This window comes from Rhipicephalus microplus, unplaced genomic scaffold (assembly GCF_043290135.1).
Source record: "Rhipicephalus microplus isolate Deutch F79 unplaced genomic scaffold, USDA_Rmic scaffold_45, whole genome shotgun sequence".
Lineage (NCBI taxonomy): Eukaryota > Metazoa > Arthropoda > Arachnida > Ixodida > Ixodidae > Rhipicephalus > Rhipicephalus microplus.
Window position 1 is genome coordinate 939,316 of NW_027464618.1, and position 24,445 is coordinate 963,760.

Below are 24,445 nucleotides of genomic sequence, written 5' to 3' on the forward strand. Positions count from 1 at the left end.
ATGCTCACAAGCTGATCGGTAATAACGTGAGGAATATTTTGGAGAAAGAGGAAAGCCGCGTCAACTGAGAACTGGTTTTCTCGCGTCGACGGCTGCTTGTATCGCGCGCTGTTTTGTTTTACAAAACAAGTGAAACATGACCTGCCAAAGCAATGAATAAAAAAAAGGACTGGAGGTGCTGGGTATCGATCCCAGTACCTCTCGCATGCTAAGCGAGCGCTCTACCATCTGAGCTACACTCCCGATGGAGAGTCCATAGTTATGCTCACAAGCTGATCGGTAATAACGTGAGGAATATTTTGGAGAAAGAGGAAAGCCGCGTCAACTGAGAACTGGTTTTCTCGCATCGACGGCTGCTTGTATCGCGCGCTGTTTTGTTTTATAAGACAAGCGAAACATGACCTGCCAAAGCAATGAATAAAAAAAAGGACTGGAGGTGCTGGGTCATCTGAGCTACTCCCCCGATGGAGAGTCCTTAGTTATGCTCACAAGCTGATCGGTAATTACGTGACGAATATTTTGGAGAAAGAGGAAAGCCGCGTATACTGAGAACTGGTTTTCTCGCATCGACGGCTGCTTGTATCGCGCGCTGTTTTGTTCTATAAAACAAGCAAAACATGACCTGCCAAAGCAATGAATAAAAAAAAAGGACTGGAGGTGCTGGGTACTCTCGCATGCTAAGCGAGCGCTCTACCATCTGAGTTACACCCCCGATGGAGGGTCAATAGTTATGCTCACAAGCTGATCGGTAATTACGTGACGAATATTTTGGAGAAAGAGGAAAGCCGCGTCATCTGAGAACTGGTTTTCTCGCATCGACGGCTGCTTGTATCGCGCGCTGTTTTGTTTTATAAAACAAGCAAAACATGACCTGCCAAAGCAATGAATAAAAAAAAAGGACTGGAGGTGCTGGGTATCGATTTCAGTACCTCTCGCATGCTAAGCGAGCGCTCTACCATCTGAGCTACACCCCCGATGGAGAGTCCTTAGTTATGCTCAAGGGCTGATCGGTAATTACGTGACGAATATTTTGGAGAAAGAGGAAAGCCGCGTCAACTGAGAACTGGTTTTCTCGCATCGATGGCTGCTTGTATTGCGCGCTGTTTTGTTTTATAAAACAAGCGAAACATGACCTGCCAAAGCAATGAATAAAAAAAAGGACTGGAGGTGCTGGGTATCGATCCCAGTACCTCTCGCATGCTAAGCGAGCGACTCTACCATCTGAGCTACACCCCCGATGAAGAGTCCGTAGTTATGCTCACAAGCTGATCGGTAATTACGTAGCGAACATTTTGGAGAAAGAGGAAAGCCACGTCAACTGAGAACTGGTTTTCTCGCGTCGACGGCTGCTTGTAACGCGCGCTGTTTTGTTTTATAAAACAAGCGAAACATGACCTGCCAAAGCAATGAATAAAAAAAAAGGATTGGAGGTGCTGGGTATCGATCCCAGTACCTCTCGCATGCTAAGCGAGCGACTCTACCATCTGAGCTACACCCCCGATGGAGAGTCCATAGTTATGCTCACAAGCTGATCGGTAATTACGTCACAAATATTTTGGAGAAAGAGGAAAACCACGTCAACTGATAACTGGTTTTCTCGCGTCGACGTCTGCTTGTAACGCGCGCTGTTTTGTTTTATAAAACAAGCGAAACATGACCTGCCAAAGCAATGAATAAAAAAAAAGGACTGGAGGTGCTGGGTATCGATCCCAGTACCTCTCGCATGCTAAGCGAGCGCTCCACCATCTGAGCTACACCCCTTTTTTTTTTTTTCTTTATTGCCGGCTTCGCACAAAAGAAATACAATTTACGATCACTTTTAAACAAGTTTAAAAAAACACCAGCCTGGCTGTGACTGGTTTCATTTAAAACTGCTTCATTGTAGCCAACACATTCAACAACGACACCCATTCAGGTCTTTCTTCTCTGGAAGATAACACGTCTCTTATGTATACAATACTTTCCGTGAAGTATTCATGCGCACATCGGGCATCTTTATCTACGTGTCTTACTGCCATTCTAGTTCGCCACACGCTGTGAAGCACAAGCAACATAAACATATCATAAGGCACACCATCCTCATTTTCTACAGCCAAGAATCTAATACCGTGTGGTGTGATAGGCAAGTCCTTTTTCAAGGTACGCTGCAGAATGTCCCACAGAAAAACAGCATCCCAGCAATCAAGAAAAATGTGGTTGACAGTCTCGGGTTTCTTACAGATAAGGCAGTCCATCGACCACGGAACAAAGAAACCCTTTTCTTGCAACCATGGTTTTACGGGCAATGTTCCGCTGTGCAGCTGAAAAAAAAATGTCTTTGCACTTGCGCGTACGGTCATCATTTTCACTCTCTTCAATACGTCCCGTTCAGCACCAACCTGGTATACTGATCTGTAGATAGGCTGAGGCAGCATTACGTCACGTAAATCTCTGTAAAGACGTTTTCTCTTTACAACAGATAAATATTCCATTGAAAATCTCACTTTCAGTATTTCATATGCCATTATAACTTCTCTTAAATATCCACGTAGGTTACATTTCACAGACATACTTGATACCACATAATCAGGAATCTTATTAGAAAGTACAATTTGTAGAAATGTTCTCACAAACGGGTTACATTGGTCGCGTAAAAAAATATATCTAGACACAATTTGCTTGAGGAAGAGGTGAGCCAATCCTAAACCACCATTTCTTAGTGAATGAAATAAGTTTGTTCGACTCGTACGCTCCCAAACCGACCCCCAAACAAACACAGCTAAGACTCGATGCAATTTCTGCACATTTGCTCTTGACATAAATATGAACTGCAGAACATACCATACTTTGCAAACAATGAACCAATTGCATGCAGTCGCTCTAGAAAACATAGAAAGTTCCCTACCACCCCAGTTTCTTGTCTTCTCACGAGTGCTCTCACATATCTCTTTCCAGTAATCATCCGTGTTTTTGTAATGCTGGAGGGGTACTCCGAGATACTTCGTCGGTACAAGTGACCAGTTCATATTTGCAAAGTTTTGTGGGGTGGTCTCCCAAGAACCATGCCACAAGCCTAGGCATTTGTCCCAGTTTACTGCACTGCCTGTCATCTTGCAAAAATAGGCCACATGACGTATCACTTCACTGACACTTTCCTTATCGCTACAAAACACGGCAATATCGTCGGCATATGTTAGCATTTTAACTTCACTGTTCATTAGCTGATACCCTTTTATTGTTTCATTGCTAATAATCTTCATGCAGAAAGGTTCCATATATATTGCAAATAATAAAGCCGAAATGGGATCACCTTGCCGCACACCGTTTGTCACTTGAAAGCTTTCAGTAAGTCGCCCATTAATTACAAGACTCGTAAAGCACTCTCTATAGGCCATTTTTACCCCTTCCAAAATGACAGACCCTACATTAACATATTCTAGTATCAAAAAAAGGATATCATGATTTACACGGTCAAAGGCTTTTTCCAGATCTAATTGCAACATTGCAACCTTGCTACCAAACACATCGCAACTCTCCAGCACGCTTCTCGCTACATGAACATTTGTATTTATTGTGCGTCCTTTTATACCACAAGTCTGGTGTGGTCCAACTAGTATTTTCATCATCCTTTGCAACCTGCCTGCAAGAACCTTCATAAACACTTTATAGTCTGTGTTGGCTAAACTGATTGGTCGGTACGACTTGACGGACAATAATTTTTTGGGGTCGTCAGTTTTCGGTATGAGTATTACGTGCGTCTTTTTAAATGAGCCGGGCAGAACCTTTAATCTTATAGCCTCCGTGAAGACACGATGTAAGGCAACAGAAATAACACCTTTAAAAGTCTTGTACAATGAGGCACCAAATCCATCAGGTCCCGGTGCCTTGCCAGCCGCTAGGTCGTCAATAGCCTTTTCTATTTCGGACACTTCAATCGCTATCTCCAGCTGCTCTCTCTCGTTATCAGAGAGCTTTGGTATCAAATGCAGAAACTGATCCTCAAACCCTTCCTCTGCCTTCACTTTTCGGCCAAGTAAGCCTCGGAAATATTCAACAAATACTTGCTCAATTGCTGTCGCTTCACGTACAATACCGCTATCAGTTGCAATCGCTTTGATTTCATTTCGCTTGGCGTATCTTTTTTCATCCCCAAGTGCACGCTTTGTTGGTGTTTCGCCGAGAGATAATTTTTCTGCACGTGCCCTTATCACCGCACCTCTATATTTTTCAATGTCAATTGCCTCCAATTGGTTTTTTAACTGCCTTATTTCTTTTGTGTACTTTCCTGGCATTTTACTTTCTAGACTCAATGCAAAGTCTAACTGACATTGCAAATCTTTTTCTTTTTCCTTTTTGGCTCTATGTAACACACCGGATCTTTCTATGGCTTTCATCTTTGTTACCTCCTTAAAACGCTCCCAGGCTTCAATCACGTTCGCTTGAGGCTCAGCTAACATTTTGTTAATGGAATCCTGCACAGCTTCAACGAACAATTCATCTTCTAATAATAAGTCGTTTAATTTCCACACGTCCCAGTTAAAGCGTGTCTTCTTCTTTTTATACCCTATAGCGAACATTACTAAACTGTGGTCACTGAAAGACACACTTTTTACTTCATAATTCGAACATACTCGCATTAACTCTACTGACACATAGGCTCTGTCTAGCCTCGCATGGCTTTCGTTCTGAAAGTGTGTAAAGTGCTCTTCTGCAGAGAGCACATCACCAACATCTTCGAGATGACAATCTTGTACAATAGTGCAGAGTAGCGCTGCACTTTGGTCTTTTATGGCTGCTTTTTTTGCTCTGTCCTGAGGGTTGCAAACACAATTAAAGTCGCCGAGCATAATGACAATCCTGCCACAGCTAAGAAAAGTCTGTAAATTCTCAAACAATAATTTACGTTCAACTTCTTTGTTCGGTGCGTAAACACAGACAACTCGCCATTTTTTATTATTATATGTAAAATCGCAAACTATGAATCTCCCAGTACTAGACACAGTTACAGTCTCCTCAACTATACCAATAGAATTTTTAAGGAACAGTGCACAACCCGCCGACATTCCAACGGCATGAGACACACACACATCATACCGGGCTCTAAAAGGGGACACCATTCGGTCAGTCTGATCTTGCCCTTCAACTTTTGTTTCCTGAATGGCAATAACATCGAGATCACGTTCAAGCATCAAACGACTTAATTGATACTGCCTTCGTCGAGCGGCAAGTCCCCTGACATTGAGGGTCGCAACTCTCAATTCTGCTTCGACGCTCATAGCCATTAGGACGTGAATGGCCGTCCCGGCCACATGGTTCTCACCTCTGATGCTCCTTTATCACCATCAGGTCCAAGGTTCGATATGGTCTGATAGGTCCCCTTTCTTTTGATCACAAAAGTAGAGCGCCGCGCACGTTTCACGCAGCACATTATGCACACTTCACCACTGCGCTCCATTTGTTGGTGCTTCCGCCGGGTCAATACTTGTGTCACTTAATCCAGACCCCCACCTTACGGGGGCTTTTGATCTGCAGGGGGCCCCGCTGAAGGCCCCTTCTGTTGATGATCTGTCAGTCGCTGATGCAATGTCTGCTGATTCGGCACTGGTTGCTGCTGCGGCGGTTGTGTCTGTTGCACCTGGGTTGGTGGGAGGTTCTCGGCTATTCGACGTTCGCTGAGGATGTTAGGTGCCGGTCTACGGCGCACGTTCATCGCCTTGGCCGGTGGTTGTTCCACTTCTTTCGTTGTAGCAGCCTTCTCGCCTTCCGCGTCTTCCCTGGGCCTTTTACATGTATTTGACGTGTCCATGTTTTCCGACATTTCTTCCTGTGCTGCAAGCGCCGTTATATCTTGTGTGTTCCTCGTGGATTGCACGTCTTTTGTAGAACCCTTGTCTTTGTTAAGCGTCGTCTCAGCACCTGTGGGGCGTGGCGTAAGGGGCGTCAACTTGGGTTTCGGTTCCTCCCGACGCGCCCCTATCAGCTCTTCTGCTTCAGCCTCGTCCATGTGATGCTCGGAAAGTTCTTCGCCCCCCGCGGGCCCTGCTACACTTGCATATGTTCTCATACAGCCGCTCTCATTATGCCCAAAACGCCGACACACTGTACAACGCGGGGCTCGGCAATCCCTCCTAATATGACCTGTTCCGCGGCAACGCAGGCATAGCGGTGCTCTTCCCGCGACGACAACTAGCGTGAGGTCTCCGGCAATCCGCAACTGATGTGGGAGGTCATCCACCGTGAGGCCAGCTTTGAGCCTGATGCTCACCACTCGCGTCGAAGAGCCTTTGTCCGTGCATCCATACACGCGCCAGCGCTCTCGCACTATTTCGTTCACCTTGCCATAAGGAGCCAACGCTGCCCTCACCTCGTCGTCAGGAACGTTAAACAATAGCCAGTGTATCTTCAGCTTCGTATCCTGGTGGTTAGGGTCGATAGTGATACAGCGCTGGTTCTTCACCACAATGTCCCCAGCAGCGAGTATTCTCTTCTTGCCCTCCTCGTCCTTGAAAGTGATGGCCCAAACATGATTCATTTGGTACGCCCCCAAGGCAACAACCTCGGGAAGCAAAGCCAAACGAATAAGAGCGTCCCTGAAATCCTCAACGCGATACGGCCGCGCCTTGATATCGGCGTGCAAAAAGACAGTATGCAGCGTTGAATCATTTGATGGCAGTCGGGGCAAAATAATCTGATAATCCTGTGACGATTCGTCCATGTTCCTGGTACCACGACCGAGCTGGGCCGTTGATGCCGCTCCGATATCGCCGGAGCTCATGCCGCCACGTCCGTACACTACGGTGACCGGAAGTGCATCTGAGCTACACCCCCGATGAAGAGTCAGTAGATATGCTCACAAGCTGATCGGTAATTACGTGACGAATATTTTGGAGAAAGAGGAAAGCCGCGTCAACTGAGAACTGGTTTTCTCGCGTCGACGGCTGCTTGTATCGCGCGCTGTTTTGTTTTATAAAACAAGCGAAGCATGACCTGCCAAAGCAATGAATAAAAAAAAGGGCTGGAGGTGCTGGGTATCGATTCCAGTACCTCTCGCATGCTAAGCGAGCGCTCTACCATCTGAGCTACACCGCCGATGAAGAGTCCGTATTTATGCTCACAAGCTGATCGGTAATTACGTGACGAATATTTTGGAGAAAGAGGAAAGCCGCGTCAACTGAGAACTGGTTTTCTCGCGTCGACGGCTGCTTGTATCGCGCGCTGTTTTCTTTTATAAAACAAGCGAAACATGACCTGCCAAAGCAATGAATAAAAAAAAGAACTGGAGGGTCTGGGTATCGATCCCAGTACCTCTCGCATGCTAAGCGAGCGCTCTACCATCTGAGCTACACCCTCGATGAAGAGTCTGTAGTTTTGCTCACAAGCCGATCGGTAATTACGTGACAAATATTTTGGAGAAAGAGGAAAGCCGCGTCAACTGAGAACTGGTTTTCTCGCATCGACGGCTGCTTGTATCGCGCGCTGTTTTGTTTTATAAAACAAGCAAAACATGACCTGCCAAAGCAATGAATAAAAAAAAGGATTGGAGGTGCTGGGTATCGATCCCAGTAACTCTCGCGTGCTAAGCGAGCGCTCTATCATCTCAGCTACACCCCCGATGGAGAGTCCATAGTTATGCTCACGAGCTGATCGGTAATTACGTGACGAATATTTTGGAGAAACAGGAAAGCCGCGTCAACTGAGAACTGGTTTCTCGCGTTGACGGCTGCTTGCAATTCGCGCTGTTTTGTTTTATAAAACAAGCAAAACATGACCTGCCAAAGCAATGAATAAAAAAAAGGATTGGAGGTGCTGGGTATCGATGCCAGTAACTCTCGCATGCTAAGCGAGCGCTCTACCATCTGAGCTACACCCCCGATGGAGGGTCAATAGTTATGCTCACAAGCTGATCGGTAATTACGTGACGAATATTTTGCAGAAAGAGGAAAGCCGCGTCAACTGAGAACTGGTTTTCTCGCGTCGACGGCTGCTTGTATCGCGCGCTGTTTTGTTTTATAAAACAAGCGAAACATGACCTGCCAAATCAATAAATAAAAAAAAGGATTGGAGGTGCTGGGTATCGATCCCAGTAACTCTCGCGTGCTAAGCGAGCGCTCTATCATCTCAGCTACACCCCCGATGGAGAGTCCATAGTTATGATCACAAGCTGATCGGTAATTACGTGACGAATATTTTGGAGAAAGAGGAAAGCCGCGTCAACTGAGAACTGGTTTTCTCGCGTCGACGGCTGCTTGTATCTCGCGCTGTTTTGTTTTATAAAACAAGCGAAGCATGACCTGCCAAAGCAATGAATAAAAAAAGGACTGGAGGTGCTGGGTATCGATCCCAGTACCTCTCGCATGCTAAGCGAGCGCTCTACCATCTGAGCTACACCCCCGATGGAGGGTCAATAGTTATGCTTACAAGCTGATCGGTAATTACGTGACGAATATTTTGGAGAAAGAGGAAAGCCGCGTCAACTGAGAACTGGTTTCTCGCGTTGACGGCTGCTTGCAATTCGCGCTGTTTTGTTTTATAAAACAAGCAAAACATGACCTGCCAAAGCAATGAATAAAAAAAAGGACTGGAGGTGCTGGGTATCGATCCCAGTACCTCTCGCATGCTAAGCGAGCGCTCTACCATCTGAGCTACACCCCCGATGGAGGGTCAATAGTTATGCTCACAAGCTGATCGGTAATTACGTGACGAATATTTTGGAGAAAGAGGAAAGCCGCGTCAACTGAGAACTGGTTTTCTCGCGTCGACGGCTGCTTGTATCGTGCGCTGTTTTGTTTTATAAAACAAGCGAACTATGACCTGCCAAAGCAATGAATAAAAAAAAGGATTGGAGGTGCTGGGTATTGATCCCAGTAACTCTCGCGTGCTAAGCGAGCGCTCTATCATCTGAGCTACACCCCCGATGGAGAGTCCATAGTTATGCTCACAAGCTCATCGGTAATTACGTGACGAATATTTTGGAGAAAGAAGAAAGCCGCGTCAACTGAGAACTGGTTTTCTCGCGTCGACGGCTGCTTGTATCGCGCGCTGTTTTGTTTTATAAAACAAGCGAAACATGACCTGCCAAAGCAATGAATAAAAAAAAGGACTGGAGGTGCTGGGTATCGATCCCAGTACCTCTCGCATGCTAAGCGAGCGACTCTACCATCTGAGCTACACCCCCGATGAAGAGTCCGTAGTTATGCTCACAAGCTGATCGGTAATTAAGTAGCGAACATTTTGGAGAAAGAGGAAAGCCACGTCAACTGAGAACTGGTTTCTCGCGTTGACGGCTGCTTGCAATTCGCGCTGTTTTGTTTTATAAAACAAGCAAAACATGACCTGCCAAAGCAATGAATAAAAAGGAAAAGGACTGGAGGTGCTGGGTATCGATCCCAGTAACTCTCGCGTGCTAAGCGAGCGCTCTATCATCTCAGCTACACCCCCGATGGAGAGTCCATAGTTATGCTCACAAGCTGATCGGTAATTACGTGACGAATATTTTGGAGAAACAGGAAAGCCGCGTCAACTGAGAACTGGTTTCTCGCGTTGACGGCTGCTTGCAATTCGCGCTGTTTTGTTTTATAAAACAAGCAAAACATGACCTGCCAAAGCAATGAATAAAAAAAAGGATTGGAGGTGCTGGGTATCGATGCCAGTAACTCTCGCATGCTAAGCGAGCGCTCTACCATCTGAGCTACACCCCCGATGGAGGGTCAATAGTTATGCTCACAAGCTGATCGGTAATTACGTGACGAATATTTTGCAGAAAGAGGAAAGCCGCGTCAACTGAGAACTGGTTTTCTCGCGTCGACGGCTGCTTGTATCGCGCGCTGTTTTGTTTTATAAAACAAGCGAAACATGACCTGCCAAATCAATAAATAAAAAAAAGGATTGGAGGTGCTGGGTATCGATCCCAGTAACTCTCGCGTGCTAAGCGAGCGCTCTATCATCTCAGCTACACCCCCGATGGAGAGTCCATAGTTATGATCACAAGCTGATCGGTAATTACGTGACGAATATTTTGGAGAAAGAGGAAAGCCGCGTCAACTGAGAACTGGTTTTCTCGCGTCGACGGCTGCTTGTATCTCGCGCTGTTTTGTTTTATAAAACAAGCGAAGCATGACCTGCCAAAGCAATGAATAAAAAAAGGACTGGAGGTGCTGGGTATCGATCCCAGTACCTCTCGCATGCTAAGCGAGCGCTCTACCATCTGAGCTACACCCCCGATGGAGGGTCAATAGTTATGCTTACAAGCTGATCGGTAATTACGTGACGAATATTTTGGAGAAAGAGGAAAGCCGCGTCAACTGAGAACTGGTTTCTCGCGTTGACGGCTGCTTGCAATTCGCGCTGTTTTGTTTTATAAAACAAGCAAAACATGACCTGCCAAAGCAATGAATAAAAAAAAGGACTGGAGGTGCTGGGTATCGATCCCAGTACCTCTCGCATGCTAAGCGAGCGCTCTACCATCTGAGCTACACCCCCGATGGAGGGTCAATAGTTATGCTCACAAGCTGATCGGTAATTACGTGACGAATATTTTGGAGAAAGAGGAAAGCCGCGTCAACTGAGAACTGGTTTTCTCGCGTCGACGGCTGCTTGTATCGTGCGCTGTTTTCTTTTATAAAACAAGCGAAACATGACCTGCCAAAGCAATGAATAAAAAAAAATAACTGGAGGTGCTGGGTATCGATCCCAGTACCTCTAGCATGCTAAGCGAGCGCACTACCATCTGAGCTACACCCCCGATGGTGAGTCCATAGTTATGCTCACAAGCTGATCGGGAATTACGTGACGAATATTTTGGAGAAAGAGGAAAGCCGCGTCAACTGAGAACTGGTTTTCTCGCGTCGACGGCTGCTTGTATCGCGCGCTGTTTTGTTTTATAAAACAAGCGAAACATGACCTGCCAAAGCAATGAATAAAAAAAGGACTGGAGGTGCTGGGTATTGATCCCACTACCTCTCGCATGCTAAGGGAGCGCTCTACCATCTGAGCTACACCCCCGATGGAGAGTCCTTAGTTATGCTCACAAGCTGATCGGTAATTACGTGACGAATATTTTGGAGAAAGAGGAAAGCCGCGTCAACTGAGAACTGGTTTTCTCGCATCGACGGCTGCTTGTATCGCGCGCTGTTTTGTTTTATAAGACAAGCGAAACATGACCTGCCAAAGCAATGAATAAAAAAAAGGACTGGAGGTGCTGGGTCATCTGAGCTACACCCCCGATGGAGAGTCCTTAGTTATGCTCACAAGCTGATCGGTAATTACGTGACGAATATTTTGGAGAAAGAGGAAAGCCGCGTCAACTGAGATCTAGTTTTCTCGCGTCAACGGCTGCTTGTATCGCGCGCTGTTTTGTTTTATAAAACAAGCGAAACATGTCCTGCCAAAGCAATTAATAAAAAAAGAATTGGAGGTGCTGAGTATCGATCCCAGTAACTCTCGCATGCTAAGCGAGCGCTCTATCATCTGAGCTACACTCCCGATGGAGAGTCCATAGTTATGCTCACAAGCTGATCGGTAATAACGTGAGGAATATTTTGGAGAAAGAGGAAAGCCGCGTCAACTGAGAACTGGTTTTCTCGCGTCGACGGCTGCTTGTATCGCGCGCTGTTTTGTTTTACAAAACAAGTGAAACATGACCTGCCAAAGCAATGAATAAAAAAAAAGGACTGGAGGTGCTGGGTATCGATCCCAGTACCTCTCGCATGCTAAGCGAGCGCTCTACCATCTGAGCTACACCCCCGATGAAGAGTCAGTAGTTATGCTCACAAGCTGATCGGTAATTACGTGACGAATATTTTGGAGAAAGAGGAAAGCCGCGTCAAGTGAGAACTGGTTTTCTCGCGTCGGCGGCTGCTTGTATCGCGCGCTGTTTTCTTTTATAAAACAAGCGAAACATGACCTGCCAAAGCAATGAATAAAAAAAGGACTGGAGGTGCTGGGTATTGATCCCACTACCTCTCACATGCTAAGGGAGCGCTCTACCATCTGAGCTACACCCCCGATGGAGAGTCCTTAGTTATGCTCACAAGCTGATCGGTAATTACGTGACGAATATTTTGGAGAAAGAGGAAAGCCGCGTCAACTGTGAACTGGTTTTCTCGCATCGACGGCTGCTTGTATCGCGCGCTGTTTTGTTTTATAAGACAAGCGAAACATGACCTGCCAAAGCAATGAATAAAAAAAAGGACTGGAGGTGCTGGGTCATCTGAGCTACTCCCCCGATGGAGAGTCCTTAGTTATGCTCACAAGCTGATCGGTAATTACGTGACGAATATTTTGGAGAAAGAGGAAAGCCGCGTATACTGAGAACTGGTTTTCTCGCATCGACGGCTGCTTGTATCGCGCGCTGTTTTGTTCTATAAAACAAGCAAAACATGACCTGCCAAAGCAATGAATAAAAAAAAAGGACTGGAGGTGCTGGGTACTCTCGCATGCTAAGCGAGCGCTCTACCATCTGAGTTACACCCCCGATGGAGGGTCAATAGTTATGCTCACAAGCTGATCGGTAATTACGTGACAAATATTTTGGAGAAAGAGGAAAGCCGCGTCATCTGAGAACTGGTTTTCTCGCATCGACGGCTGCTTGTATCGCGCGCTGTTTTGTTTTATAAAACAAACAAAACATGACCTGCCAAAGCAATGAATAAAAAAAAAGGACTGGAGGTGCTGGGTATCGATCCCAGTACCTCTCGCATGCTAAGCGAGCGCTCTACCATCTGAGCTACACCCCCGATGGAGAGTCCTTAGTTATGCTCAAGGGCTGATCGGTAATTACGTGACGAATATTTTGGAGAAAGAGGAAAGCCGCGTCAACTGAGAACTGGTTTTCTCGCATCGATGGCTGCTTGTATTGCGCGCTGTTTTGTTTTATAAAACAAGCAAAACATGACCTGCCAAAGCAATGAATAAAAAGGAAAAGGACTGGAGGTGCTGGGTATCGATCCCAGTACCTCTCGCATGCTAAGCGAGCGCTCTACCATCTTAGCTACACCCCCGAAAGAGGGTCAATATTTATGCTCACAAGCTGATCGGTAATTACGTGACGAATATTTTGGAGAAAGAGGAAAGCCGCTTCAACTGAGAACTGGTTTTCTCGCGTCGACGGCTGCTTGTATCGCGCGCTGTTTTGTTTTATAAAACAAGCGAACTATGACCTGCCAAAGCAATGAATAAAAAAAAGGATTGGAGGTGCTGGGTATTGATCCCAGTAACTCTCGCGTGCTAAGCGAGCGCTCTATCATCTGAGCTACACCCCCGATGGAGAGTCCATAGTTATGCTCACAAGCTCATCGGTAATTACGTTACGAGTATTTTGGAGAAAGAAGAAAGCCGCGTCAACTGAGAACTGGTTTTCTCGCGTCGACGGCTGCTTGTATCGCGCGCTGTTTTGTTTTATAAAACAAGCGAAACATGACCTGCCAAAGCAATGAATAAAAAAAAGGACTGGAGGTGCTGGGTATCGATCCCAGTACCTCTCGCATGCTAAGCGAGCGACTCTACCATCTGAGCTACACCCCCGATGAAGAGTCCGTAGTTATGCTCACAAGCTGATCGGTAATTACGTAGCGAACATTTTGGAGAAAGAGGAAAGCCACGTCAACTGAGAACTGGTTTTCTCGCGTCGACGGCTGCTTGTAACGCGCGCTGTTTTGTTTTATAAAACAAGCGAAACATGACCTGCCAAAGCAATGAATAAAAAAAAAGGATTCGAGGTGCTGGGTATCGATCCCAGTACCTCTCGCATGCTAAGCGAGCGACTCTACCATCTGAGCTACACCCCCGATGGAGAGTCCATAGTTATGCTCACAAGCTGATCGGTAATTACGTCACAAATATTTTGGAGAAAGAGGAAAGCCACGTCAACTGATAACTGGTTTTCTCGCGTCGACGTCTGCTTGTAACGCGCGCTGTTTTGTTTTATAAAACAAGCGAAACATGACCTGCCAAAGCAATGAATAAAAAAAAAGGACTGGAGGTGCTGGGTATCGATCCCAGTACCTCTCGCATGCTAAGCGAGCGCTCTACCATCTGAGCTACACCCCCGATGAAGAGTCAGTAGATATGCTCACAAGCTGATCGGTAATTACGTGACGAATATTTTGGAGAAAGAGGAAAGCCGCGTCAACTGAGAACTGGTTTTCTCGCGTCGACGGCTGCTTGTATCGCGCGCTGTTTTGTTTTATAAAACAAGCGAAGCATGACCTGCCAAAGCAATGAATAAAAAAAAGGACTGGAGGTGCTGGGTATCGATTCCAGTACCTCTCGCATGCTAAGCGAGCGCTCTACCATCTGAGCTACACCGCCGATGAAGAGTCCGTATTTATGCTCACAAGCTGATCGGTAATTGCGTGACGAATATTTTGGAGAAAGAGGAAAGCCGCGTCAACTGAGAACTGGTTTTCTCGCGTCGACGGCTGCTTGTATCGCGCGCTGTTTTCTTTTATAAAACAAGCGAAACATGACCTGCCAAAGCAATGAATAAAAAAAAGAACTGGAGGGTCTGGGTATCGATCCCAGTACCTCTCGCATGCTAAGCGAGCGCTCTACCATCTGAGCTACACCCTCGATGAAGAGTCCGTAGTTTTGCTCACAAGCCGATCGGTAATTACGTGACGAATATTTTGGAGAAAGAGGAAAGCCGCGTCAACTGAGAACTGGTTTTCTCGCATCGACGGCTGCTTGTATCGCGCGCTGTTTTGTTTTATAAAACAAGCAAAACATGACCTGCCAAAGCAATGAATAAAAAAAAGGATTGGAGGTGCTGGGTATCGATCCCAGTAACTCTCGCGTGCTAAGCGAGCGCTCTATCATCTCAGCTACACCCCCGATGGAGAGTCCATAGTTATGCTCACAAGCTGATCGGTAATTACGTGACGAATATTTTGGAGAAACAGGAAAGCCGCGTCAACTGAGAACTGGTTTCTCGCGTTGACGGCTGCTTGCAATTCGCGCTGTTTTGTTTTATAAAACAAGCAAAACATGACCTGCCAAAGCAATGAATAAAAAAAAGGATTGGAGGTGCTGGGTATCGATGCCAGTAACTCTCGCATGCTAAGCGAGCGCTCTACCATCTGAGCTACACCCCCGATGGAGGGTCAATAGTTATGCTCACAAGCTGATCGGTAATTACGTGACGAATATTTTGCAGAAAGAGGAAAGCCGCGTCAACTGAGAACTGGTTTTCTCGCGTCGACGGCTGCTTGTATCGCGCGCTGTTTTGTTTTATAAAACAAGCGAAACATGACCTGCCAAAGCAATAAATAAAAAAAAGGATTGGAGGTGCTGGGTATCGATCCCAGTAACTCTCGCGTGCTAAGCGAGCGCTCTATCATCTCAGCTACACCCCCGATGGAGAGTCCATAGTTATGCTCACAAGCTGATCGGTAATTACGTGACGAATATTTTGGAGAAAGAGGAAAGCCGCGTCAACTGAGAACTGGTTTTCTCGCGTCGACGGCTGCTTGTATCTCGCGCTGTTTTGTTTTATAAAACAAGCGAAGCATGACCTGCCAAAGCAATGAATAAAAAAAGGACTGGAGGTGCTGGGTATCGATCCCAGTACCTCTCGCATGCTAAGCGAGCGCTCTACCATCTGAGCTACACCCCCGATGGAGGGTCAATAGTTATGCTTACAAGCTGATCGGTAATTACGTGACGAATATTTTGGAGAAAGAGGAAAGCCGCGTCAACTGAGAACTGGTTTCTCGCGTTGACGGCTGCTTGCAATTCGCGCTGTTTTGTTTTATAAAACAAGCAAAACATGACCTGCCAAAGCAATGAATAAAAAAAAGGACTGGAGGTGCTGGGTATCGATCCCAGTACCTCTCGCATGCTAAGCGAGCGCTCTACCATCTGAGCTACACCCCCGATGGAGGGTCAATAGTTATGCTCACAAGCTGATCGGTAATTACGTGACGAATATTTTGGAGAAAGAGGAAAGCCGCGTCAACTGAGAACTGGTTTTCTCGCGTCGACGGCTGCTTGTATCGCGCGCTGTTTTGTTTTATAAAACAAGCGAAACATGACCTGCCAAAGCAATAAATAAAAAAAAGGATTGGAGGTGCTGGGTATCGATCCCAGTAACTCTCGCGTGCTAAGCGAGCGCTCTATCATGTCAGCTACACCCCCGATGAAGAGTCCGTATTTATGCTCACAAGCTGATCGGTAATTACGTGACGAATATTTTGGAGAAAGAGGAAAGCCGCGTCAACTGAGAACTGGTTTTCTCGCGTCGACGGCTGCTTTTATCGCGCGCTGTTTTCTTTTATAAAACAAGCGAAACATGACCTGCCAAAGCAATGAATAAAAAAAAAGAACTGGAGGTGCTGGGTATCGATCCCAGTACCTCTCGCATGCTAAGCGAGCGCACTACCATCTGAGCTACACCCCCGATGGAGAGTCCATAGTTATGCTCACAAGCTGATCGGTAATTACGTGAATTATATTTTAGAGAAAGAGGAAAGCCGCGTCAACTGAGAACTGGTTCTCTCGCCTCGACGGCTGCTTGTATCGCGCGCTGTTTTCTTTTATAACACAAGCGAAACATGACCTGCCAAAGCAATGAATAAAAAAAAGGACTGGAGGTGCTGGGTATCGATCCCAGTACCTCTCGCATGCTAAGCGAGTGCTCTACCATCTGAGCTACACCCCTGTTGGAGACTCCTTCGTTTTGCTCACAAGCCGAACGGTAATTACGTGACGAATATTTTGGAGAAAGAGGAAAGCCGCGTCAACTGAGAACTGGTTTTCTCGCATCGAAGGCTGCTTGTATCGCGCGCTGTTTTGTTTTATAAAACAAGCGAAACATGACCTGCCAAAGCAATGAATAAAAAAAGGACTGGAGGTGCTGGGTATTGATCCCACTACCTCTCACATGCTAAGGGAGCGCTCTACCATCTGAGCTACACCCCCGATGGAGAGTCCTTAGTTATGCTCACAAGCTGATCGGTAATTACGTGACGAATATTTTGGAGAAAGAGGAAAGCCGCGTCAACTGTGAACTGGTTTTCTCGCATCGACGGCTGCTTGTATCGCGCGCTGTTTTGTTTTATAAGACAAGCGAAACATGACCTGCCAAAGCAATGAATAAAAAAAAGGACTGGAGGTGCTGGGTCATCTGAGCTACTCCCCCGATGGAGAGTCCTTAGTTATGCTCACAAGCTGATCGGTAATTACGTGACGAATATTTTGGAGAAAGAGGAAAGCCGCGTATACTGAGAACTGGTTTTCTCGCATCGACGGCTGCTTGTATCGCGCGCTGTTTTGTTCTATAAAACAAGCAAAACATGACCTGCCAAAGCAATGAATAAAAAAAAAGGACTGGAGGTGCTGGGTACTCTCGCATGCTAAGCGAGCGCTCTACCATCTGAGTTACACCCCCGATGGAGGGTCAATAGTTATGCTCACAAGCTGATCGGTAATTACGTGACAAATATTTTGGAGAAAGAGGAAAGCCGCGTCATCTGAGAACTGGTTTTCTCGCATCGACGGCTGCTTGTATCGTGCGCTGTTTTGTTTTATAAAACAAACAAAACATGACCTGCCAAAGCAATGAATAAAAAAAAAGGACTGGAGGTGCTGGGTATCGATCCCAGTACCTCTCGCATGCTAAGCGAGCGCTCTACCATCTGAGCTACACCCCCGATGGAGAGTCCTTAGTTATGCTCAAGGGCTGATCGGTAATTACGTGACGAATATTTTGGAGAAAGAGGAAAGCCGCGTCAACTGAGAACTGGTTTTCTCGCATCGATGGCTGCTTGTATTGCGCGCTGTTTTGTTTTATAAAACAAGCAAAACATGACCTGCCAAAGCAATGAATAAAAAGGAAAAGGACTGGAGGTGCTGGGTATCGATCCCAGTACCTCTCGCATGCTAAGCGAGCGCTCTACCATCTTAGCTACACCCCCGAAAGAGGGTCAATATTTATGCTCACAAGCTGATCGGTAATTACGTGACGAATATTTTGGAGAAAGAGGAAAGCCGCGTCAACTGAGAACTGGTTTTCTCGCGTCGACGGCTGCTTGTATCGCGCGCTGTTTTGTTTTATAAAACAAGCGAACTATGACCTGCCAAAGCAATGAATAAAAAAAAGGATTGGAGGTGCTGGGTATTGATCCCAGTAACTCTCGCGTGCTAAGCGAGCGCTCTATCATCTGAGCTACACCCCCGATGGAGAGTCCATAGTTATGCTCACAAGCTCATCGGTAATTACGTTACGAGTATTTTGGAGAAAGAAGAAAGCCGCGTCAACTGAGAACTGGTTTTCTCGCGTCGACGGCTGCTTGTATCGCGCGCTGTTTTGTTTTATAAAACAAGCGAAACATGACCTGCCAAAGCAATGAATAAAAAAAAGGACTGGAGGTGCTGGGTATCGATCCCAGTACCTCTCGCATGCTAAGCGAGCGACTCTACCATCTGAGCTACACCCCCGATGAAGAGTCCGTAGTTATGCTCACAAGCTGATCGGTAATTACGTAGCGAACATTTTGGAGAAAGAGGAAAGCCACGTCAACTGAGAACTGGTTTTCTCGCGTCGACGGCTGCTTGTAACGCGCGCTGTTTTGTTTTATAAAACAAGCGAAACATGACCTGCCAAAGCAATGAATAAAAAAAAAGGATTGGAGGTGCTGGGTATCGATCCCAGTACCTCTCGCATGCTAAGCGAGCGACTCTACCATCTGAGCTACACCCCCGATGGAGAGTCCATAGTTATGCTCACAAGCTGATCGGTAATTACGTCACAAATATTTTGGAGAAAGAGGAAAGCCACGTCAACTGATAACTGGTTTTCTCGCGTCGACGTCTGCTTGTAACGCGCGCTGTTTTGTTTTATAAAACAAGCGAAACATGACCTGCCAAAGCAATGAATAAAAAAAAAGGACTGGAGGTGCTGGGTATCGATCCCAGTACCTCTCGCATGCTAAGCGAGCGCTCTACCATCTGAGCTACACCCCCGATGAAGAGTCAGTAGATATGCTCACAAGCTGATCGGTAATTACGTGACGAATATTTTGGAGAAAGAGGAAAGCCGCGTCAACTGAGAACTGGTTTTCTCGCGTCGACGGCTGCTTGTATCGCGCGCTGTTTTGTTTTATAAAACAAGCGAAGCATGACCTGCCAAAGCAATGAATAAAAAAAAGGACTGGAGGTGCTGGGTATCGATTCCAGTACCTCTCGCATGCTAAGCGAGCGCTCTACCATCTGAGCTACACCGCCGATGAAGAGTCCGTATTTATGCTCACAAGCTGATCGGTAATTGCGTGACGAATATTTTGGAGAAAGAGGAAAGCCGCGTCAACTGAGAACTGGTTTTCTCGCGTCGACGGCTGCTTGTATCGCGCGCTGTTTTCTTTTATAAAACAAGCGAAACATGACCTGCCAAAGCAATGAATAAAAAAAAGAACTGGAGGGTCTGGGTATCGATCCCAGTACCTCTCGCATGCTAATCGAGCGCTCTACCATCTGAGCTACACCCTCGATGAAGAGTCTGTAGTTTTGCTCACAAGCCGATCGGTAATTACGTGACGAATATTTTGGAGAAAGAGGAAAGCCGCGTCAACTGAGAACTGGTTTTCTCGCATCGACGGCTGCTTGTATCGCGCGCTGTTTTGTTTTATAAAACAAGCAAAACATGACCTGCCAAAGCAATGAATAAAAAAAAGGATTGGAGGTGCTGGGTATCGATCCCAGTAACTCTCGCGTGCTAAGCGAGCGCTCTATCATCTCAGCTACACCCCCGATGGAGAGTCCATAGTTATGCTCACAAGCTGATCGGTAATTACGTGACGAATATTTTGGAGAAACAGGAAAGCCGCGTCAACTGAGAACTGGTTTCTCGCGTTGACGGCTGCTTGCAATTCGCGCTGTTTTGTTTTATAAAACAAGCAAAACATGACCTGCCAAAGCAATGAATAAAAAAAAGGATTGGAGGTGCTGGGTATCGATGCCAGTAACTCTCGCATGCTAAGCGAGCGCTCTACCATCTGAGCTACACCCCCGATGGAGGGTCAATAGTTATGCTCACAAGCTGATCGGTAATTACGTGACGAATATTTTGCAGAAAGAGGAAAGCCGCGTCAACTGAGAACTGGTTTTCTCGCGTCGACGGCTGCTTGTATCGCGCGCTGTTTTGTTTTATAAAACAAGCGAAACATGACCTGCCAAAGCAATAAATAAAAAAAAGGATTGGAGGTGCTGGGTATCGATCCCAGTAACTCTCGCGTGCTAAGCGAGCGCTCTATCATCTCAGCTACACCCCCGATGGAGAGTCCATAGTTATGCTCACAAGCTGATCGGTAATTACGTGACGAATATTTTGGAGAAAGAGGAAAGCCGCGTCAACTGAGAACTTGTTTTCTCGCGTCGACGGCTGCTTGTATCTCGCGCTGTTTTGTTTTATAAAACAAGCGAAGCATGACCTGCCAAAGCAATGAATAAAAAAAGGACTGGAGGTGCTGGGTATCGATCCCAGTACCTCTCGCATGCTAAGCGAGCGCTCTACCATCTGAGCTACACCCCCGATGGAGGGTCAATAGTTATGCTTACAAGCTGATCGGTAATTACGTGACGAATATTTTGGAGAAAGAGGAAAGCCGCGTCAACTGAGAACTGGTTTCTCGCGTTGACGGCTGCTTGCAATTCGCGCTGTTTTGTTTTATAAAACAAGCAAAACATGACCTGCCAAAGCAATGAATAAAAAAAAGGACTGGAGGTGCTGGGTATCGATCCCAGTACCTCTCGCATGCTAAGCGAGCGCTCTACCATCTGAGCTACACCCCCGATGGAGGGTCAATAGTTATGCTCACAAGCTGATCGGTAATTACGTGACGAATATTTTGGAGAAAGAGGAAAGCCGCGTCAACTGAGAACTGGTTTTCTCGCGTCGACGGCTGCTTGTATCGCGCGCTGTTTTGTTTTATAAAACAAGCGAAACATGACCTGCCAAAGCAATAAATAAAAAAAAGGATTGGAGGTGCTGGGTATCGATCCCAGTAACTCTCGCGTGCTAAGCGAGCGCTCTATCATGTCAGCTACACCCCCGATGGAGAGTCCATAGTTATGCTCACAAGCTGATCGGTAATTACGTGACGAATATTTTGGAGAAAGAGGAAAGCCGCGTCAACTGAGAACTGGTTTTCTCGCGTCGACGGCTGCTTGTATCGCGCGCTGTTTTGTTTTATAAAACAAGCGAAGCATGACCTGCCAAAGCAATGAATAAAAAAAAGGACTGGAGGTGCTGGGTATCGATCCCAGTACCTCTCGCATGCTAAGCGAGCGCTCTACCATCTGAGCTACACCCCCGATGAAGAGTCCGTATTTATGCTCACAAGCTGATCGGTAATTACGTGACGAATATTTTGGAGAAAGAGGAAAGCCACGTCAACTGAGAACTGGTTTTCTCGCGTCGACGGCTGCTTTTATCGCGCGCTGTTTTCTTTTATAAAACAAGCGAAACATGACCTGCCAAAGCAATGAATAAAAAAAAAGAACTGGAGGTGCTGGGTATCGATCCCAGTACCTCTCGCATGCTAAGCGAGCGCACTACCATCTGAGCTACACCCCCGATGGAGAGTCCATAGTTATGCTCACAAGCTGATCGGTAATTACGTGAATTATATTTTAGAGAAAGAGGAAAGCCGCGTCAACTGAGAACTGGTTCTCTCGCCTCGACGGCTGCTTGTATCGCGCGCTGTTTTCTTTTATAACACAAGCGAAACATGACCTGCCAAAGCAATGAATAAAAAAAAAGGACTGGAGGTGCTGGGTATCGATCCCAGTACCTCTCGCATGCTAAGCGAGTGCTCTACCATCTGAGCTACACCCCTGTTGGAGACTCCTTCGTTTTGCTCACAAGCCGATCGGTAATTACGTGACGAATATTTTGGAGAAAGAGGAAAGCCGCGTCAACTGAGAACTGGTTTTCTCGCATCGAAGGCTGCTTGTATCGCGCGCTGTTTTGTTTATAAAACAAGCAAAACATTACCTGCCAAGGCAATGAATAAAAAAAAGGACTGGAGGTGCTGGGTATCGATCCCAGTACCTCTCGCAGGCTAAGCGAGCGCTCTACCATCTGAGCTACAACCCCGATGAAGGGTCAATAGTTATGCTCACAAGCTGATCGGTAATTACGTGACGAATATTTTGCAGAAAGAGGAAAGCCGCGTCAAACTAGAACTGGTTTTCTCGCTTCGACGGCTGCTTGTATCGCGCGCTGTTTTGTTTTATAAAACAAGCGAAACATGACCTGCCAAAGCAATGAATAAAAAAAAGGATTGGAGGTGCTGGGTATCGATGCCAGTAACTCTCGCATGCTAAGCGAGCGCTCTATCATCTGAGCTACACCCCCGATGGAGAGTCCAAAGTTATGCTCACAAGCTGATCGGTAATTAAGTGACGAATATTTTGGAGAAACAGGAAAGCCGCGTCAACTGAGAACTGGTTTCTCGCGTTGACGGCTGCTTGCAATTCGCGCTGTTTTGTTTTATAAAACAAGCAAAACATGACCTGCCAAAGCAATGAATAAAAAAAGGACTGGAGGTGCTGGGTATCGATCCCAGTACCTCTCGCATGCTAAGCGAGCGCTCTACCATCTGAGCTACACCCCCGATGGAGGGTCAATAGTTATGCTCACAAGCTGATCGGTAATTACGTGACGAATATTTTGGAGAAAGAGGAAAGCCGCGTCAACTGAGAACTGGTTTTCTCGCGTCGACGGCTGCGTGTATCGCGCGCTGTTTTGTTTTATAAAACAAGCGAAGCATGACCTGCCAAAGCAATGAATAAAAAAAAGGATTGGAGGTGCTGGGTATCGATCCCAATAACTCTCGCGTGCTAAGCGAGCGCTCTATCATCTCAGCTACACCCCCGATGGAGAGTCCATAGTTATGCTCACAAGCTGATCGGTAATTACGTGACGAATATTTTGGAGAAAGAGGAAAGCCGCGTCAACTGAGAACTGGTTTTCTCGCGTCGACGGCTGCTTGTATCGCGCGCTGTTTTGTTTTATAAAACAAGCGAAGCATGACCTGCCAAGGCAATGAATAAAAAAAAGGACTGGAGGTGCTGGGTGTCGATCCCAGTACCTCTCGCAGGCTAAGCGAGCGCTCTACCATCTGAGCTACACCCCCGATGGAGGGTCAATAGTTATGCTCACAAGCTGATCGGTAATTACGTGACGAATATTTTGGAGAAAGAGGAAAGCCGCGTCAACTGAGAACTGGTTTTCTCGCGTCGACGGCTGCGTGTATCGCGCGCTGTTTTGTTTTATAAAACAAGCGAAGCATGACCTGCCAAAGCAATAAATAAAAAAAAGGATTGGAGGTGCTGGGTATCGATCCCAATAACTCTCGCGTGCTAAGCGAGCGCTCTATCATCTCAGCTACACCCCCGATGGAGAGTCCATAGTTATGCTCACAAGCTGATCGGTAATAACGTGAGGAATATTTTGGAGAAAGAGGAAAGCCGCGTCAACTGAGAACTGGTTTTCTCGCGTCGACGGCTGCTTGTATCGCGCGCTGTTTTGTTTTACAAAACAAGTGAAACATGACCTGCCAAAGCAATGAATAAAAAAAAAGGACTGGAGGTGCTGGGTATCGATCCCAGTACCTCTCGCATGCTAAGCGAGCGCTCTACCATCTGAGCTACACCCCCGATGAAGAGTCAGTAGTTATGCTCACAAGCTGATCGGTAATTACGTGACGAATATTTTGGAGAAAGAGGAAAGCCGCGTCAAGTGAGAACTGGTTTTCTCGCGTCGGCGGCTGCTTGTATCGCGCGCTGTTTTCTTTTATAAAACAAGCGAAACATGACCTGCCAAAGCAATGAATAAAAAAAGGACTGGAGGTGCTGGGTATTGATCCCACTACCTCTCACATGCTAAGGGAGCGCTCTACCATCTGAGCTACACCCCCGATGGAGAGTCCTTAGTTATGCTCACAAGCTGATCGGTAATTACGTGACGAATATTTTGGAGAAAGAGGAAAGCCGCGTCAACTGTGAACTGGTTTTCTCGCATCGACGGCTGCTTGTATCGCGCGCTGTTTTGTTTTATAAGACAAGCGAAACATGACCTGCCAAAGCAATGAATAAAAAAAAGGACTGGAGGTGCTGGGTCATCTGAGCTACTCCCCCGATGGAGAGTCCTTAGTTATGCTCACAAGCTGATCGGTAATTACGTGACGAATATTTTGGAGAAAGAGGAAAGCCGCGTATACTGAGAACTGGTTTTCTCGCATCGACGGCTGCTTGTATCGCGCGCTGTTTTGTTCTATAAAACAAGCAAAACATGACCTGCCAAAGCAATGAATAAAAAAAAAGGACTGGAGGTGCTGGGTACTCTCGCATGCTAAGCGAGCGCTCTACCATCTGAGTTACACCCCCGATGGAGGGTCAATAGTTATGCTCACAAGCTGATCGGTAATTACGTGACGAATATTTTGGAGAAAGAGGAAAGCCGCGTCATCTG

At 46.5% G+C, this 24,445-nt stretch overlaps 1 protein-coding gene and 30 non-coding genes across 31 annotated transcripts; all 31 read right to left on the reverse strand.

The window, feature by feature from the left end:
• Positions 1–170: 170 nt before the first annotated feature.
• On the reverse strand, positions 171–243 carry TRNAA-AGC (transfer RNA alanine (anticodon AGC)). Its single transcript has one exon. It is a non-coding gene; the product is annotated as a tRNA-Ala (tRNA).
• Positions 244–1,162: 919 nt separating this feature from the next.
• Positions 1,163–1,236, reverse strand: TRNAA-AGC (transfer RNA alanine (anticodon AGC)). The gene has a single exon. It is a non-coding gene; the product is annotated as a tRNA-Ala (tRNA).
• Positions 1,237–1,425: 189 nt separating this feature from the next.
• Positions 1,426–1,499, reverse strand: TRNAA-AGC (transfer RNA alanine (anticodon AGC)). Its single transcript has one exon. It is a non-coding gene; the product is annotated as a tRNA-Ala (tRNA).
• A 3,749-nt stretch (positions 1,500–5,248) lies between these two features.
• Positions 5,249–6,764, reverse strand: LOC142787117 (uncharacterized). Its single transcript, XM_075884724.1, has one exon. It carries the CDS (start codon positions 6,752–6,754, stop codon positions 5,489–5,491), a length of 1,266 nt encoding a protein of 421 aa, XP_075740839.1. The 5' UTR covers positions 6,755–6,764; the 3' UTR covers positions 5,249–5,488.
• Positions 6,765–8,298: 1,534 nt separating this feature from the next.
• On the reverse strand, positions 8,299–8,371 carry TRNAA-AGC (transfer RNA alanine (anticodon AGC)). The gene has a single exon. It is a non-coding gene; the product is annotated as a tRNA-Ala (tRNA).
• Positions 8,372–8,558: 187 nt separating this feature from the next.
• Positions 8,559–8,631, reverse strand: TRNAA-AGC (transfer RNA alanine (anticodon AGC)). Its single transcript has one exon. It is a non-coding gene; the product is annotated as a tRNA-Ala (tRNA).
• Positions 8,632–9,080: 449 nt separating this feature from the next.
• TRNAA-AGC (transfer RNA alanine (anticodon AGC)) lies at positions 9,081–9,154 on the reverse strand. Its single transcript has one exon. It is a non-coding gene; the product is annotated as a tRNA-Ala (tRNA).
• A 971-nt stretch (positions 9,155–10,125) lies between these two features.
• TRNAA-AGC (transfer RNA alanine (anticodon AGC)) lies at positions 10,126–10,198 on the reverse strand. The gene has a single exon. It is a non-coding gene; the product is annotated as a tRNA-Ala (tRNA).
• Positions 10,199–10,385: 187 nt separating this feature from the next.
• TRNAA-AGC (transfer RNA alanine (anticodon AGC)) lies at positions 10,386–10,458 on the reverse strand. The gene has a single exon. It is a non-coding gene; the product is annotated as a tRNA-Ala (tRNA).
• Positions 10,459–11,649: 1,191 nt separating this feature from the next.
• On the reverse strand, positions 11,650–11,722 carry TRNAA-AGC (transfer RNA alanine (anticodon AGC)). Its single transcript has one exon. It is a non-coding gene; the product is annotated as a tRNA-Ala (tRNA).
• Positions 11,723–12,640: 918 nt separating this feature from the next.
• Positions 12,641–12,713, reverse strand: TRNAA-AGC (transfer RNA alanine (anticodon AGC)). Its single transcript has one exon. It is a non-coding gene; the product is annotated as a tRNA-Ala (tRNA).
• Positions 12,714–12,904: 191 nt separating this feature from the next.
• TRNAA-AGC (transfer RNA alanine (anticodon AGC)) lies at positions 12,905–12,977 on the reverse strand. The gene has a single exon. It is a non-coding gene; the product is annotated as a tRNA-Ala (tRNA).
• A 449-nt stretch (positions 12,978–13,426) lies between these two features.
• TRNAA-AGC (transfer RNA alanine (anticodon AGC)) lies at positions 13,427–13,500 on the reverse strand. Its single transcript has one exon. It is a non-coding gene; the product is annotated as a tRNA-Ala (tRNA).
• A 452-nt stretch (positions 13,501–13,952) lies between these two features.
• TRNAA-AGC (transfer RNA alanine (anticodon AGC)) lies at positions 13,953–14,025 on the reverse strand. The gene has a single exon. It is a non-coding gene; the product is annotated as a tRNA-Ala (tRNA).
• Positions 14,026–15,516: 1,491 nt separating this feature from the next.
• On the reverse strand, positions 15,517–15,589 carry TRNAA-AGC (transfer RNA alanine (anticodon AGC)). The gene has a single exon. It is a non-coding gene; the product is annotated as a tRNA-Ala (tRNA).
• A 187-nt stretch (positions 15,590–15,776) lies between these two features.
• TRNAA-AGC (transfer RNA alanine (anticodon AGC)) lies at positions 15,777–15,849 on the reverse strand. Its single transcript has one exon. It is a non-coding gene; the product is annotated as a tRNA-Ala (tRNA).
• A 450-nt stretch (positions 15,850–16,299) lies between these two features.
• On the reverse strand, positions 16,300–16,372 carry TRNAA-AGC (transfer RNA alanine (anticodon AGC)). The gene has a single exon. It is a non-coding gene; the product is annotated as a tRNA-Ala (tRNA).
• A 188-nt stretch (positions 16,373–16,560) lies between these two features.
• TRNAA-AGC (transfer RNA alanine (anticodon AGC)) lies at positions 16,561–16,633 on the reverse strand. The gene has a single exon. It is a non-coding gene; the product is annotated as a tRNA-Ala (tRNA).
• A 918-nt stretch (positions 16,634–17,551) lies between these two features.
• TRNAA-AGC (transfer RNA alanine (anticodon AGC)) lies at positions 17,552–17,624 on the reverse strand. The gene has a single exon. It is a non-coding gene; the product is annotated as a tRNA-Ala (tRNA).
• A 191-nt stretch (positions 17,625–17,815) lies between these two features.
• On the reverse strand, positions 17,816–17,888 carry TRNAA-AGC (transfer RNA alanine (anticodon AGC)). Its single transcript has one exon. It is a non-coding gene; the product is annotated as a tRNA-Ala (tRNA).
• Positions 17,889–18,337: 449 nt separating this feature from the next.
• TRNAA-AGC (transfer RNA alanine (anticodon AGC)) lies at positions 18,338–18,411 on the reverse strand. The gene has a single exon. It is a non-coding gene; the product is annotated as a tRNA-Ala (tRNA).
• A 189-nt stretch (positions 18,412–18,600) lies between these two features.
• Positions 18,601–18,674, reverse strand: TRNAA-AGC (transfer RNA alanine (anticodon AGC)). Its single transcript has one exon. It is a non-coding gene; the product is annotated as a tRNA-Ala (tRNA).
• Positions 18,675–18,863: 189 nt separating this feature from the next.
• TRNAA-AGC (transfer RNA alanine (anticodon AGC)) lies at positions 18,864–18,936 on the reverse strand. Its single transcript has one exon. It is a non-coding gene; the product is annotated as a tRNA-Ala (tRNA).
• A 1,491-nt stretch (positions 18,937–20,427) lies between these two features.
• Positions 20,428–20,500, reverse strand: TRNAA-AGC (transfer RNA alanine (anticodon AGC)). Its single transcript has one exon. It is a non-coding gene; the product is annotated as a tRNA-Ala (tRNA).
• Positions 20,501–20,687: 187 nt separating this feature from the next.
• TRNAA-AGC (transfer RNA alanine (anticodon AGC)) lies at positions 20,688–20,760 on the reverse strand. Its single transcript has one exon. It is a non-coding gene; the product is annotated as a tRNA-Ala (tRNA).
• Positions 20,761–21,209: 449 nt separating this feature from the next.
• On the reverse strand, positions 21,210–21,282 carry TRNAA-AGC (transfer RNA alanine (anticodon AGC)). The gene has a single exon. It is a non-coding gene; the product is annotated as a tRNA-Ala (tRNA).
• A 189-nt stretch (positions 21,283–21,471) lies between these two features.
• TRNAA-AGC (transfer RNA alanine (anticodon AGC)) lies at positions 21,472–21,544 on the reverse strand. Its single transcript has one exon. It is a non-coding gene; the product is annotated as a tRNA-Ala (tRNA).
• Positions 21,545–21,733: 189 nt separating this feature from the next.
• Positions 21,734–21,806, reverse strand: TRNAA-AGC (transfer RNA alanine (anticodon AGC)). Its single transcript has one exon. It is a non-coding gene; the product is annotated as a tRNA-Ala (tRNA).
• A 707-nt stretch (positions 21,807–22,513) lies between these two features.
• On the reverse strand, positions 22,514–22,586 carry TRNAA-AGC (transfer RNA alanine (anticodon AGC)). The gene has a single exon. It is a non-coding gene; the product is annotated as a tRNA-Ala (tRNA).
• Positions 22,587–23,035: 449 nt separating this feature from the next.
• Positions 23,036–23,108, reverse strand: TRNAA-AGC (transfer RNA alanine (anticodon AGC)). Its single transcript has one exon. It is a non-coding gene; the product is annotated as a tRNA-Ala (tRNA).
• A 450-nt stretch (positions 23,109–23,558) lies between these two features.
• TRNAA-AGC (transfer RNA alanine (anticodon AGC)) lies at positions 23,559–23,631 on the reverse strand. Its single transcript has one exon. It is a non-coding gene; the product is annotated as a tRNA-Ala (tRNA).
• Positions 23,632–24,445: the final 814 nt, after the last annotated feature.

Excerpts from the sequence above, each read along its gene's own strand:
- LOC142787117 (XM_075884724.1), bottom strand. The coding sequence starts at position 6,754 with ATGAGCTCCGGCGATATCGGAGCGGCATCAACGGCCCAGCTCGGTCGT.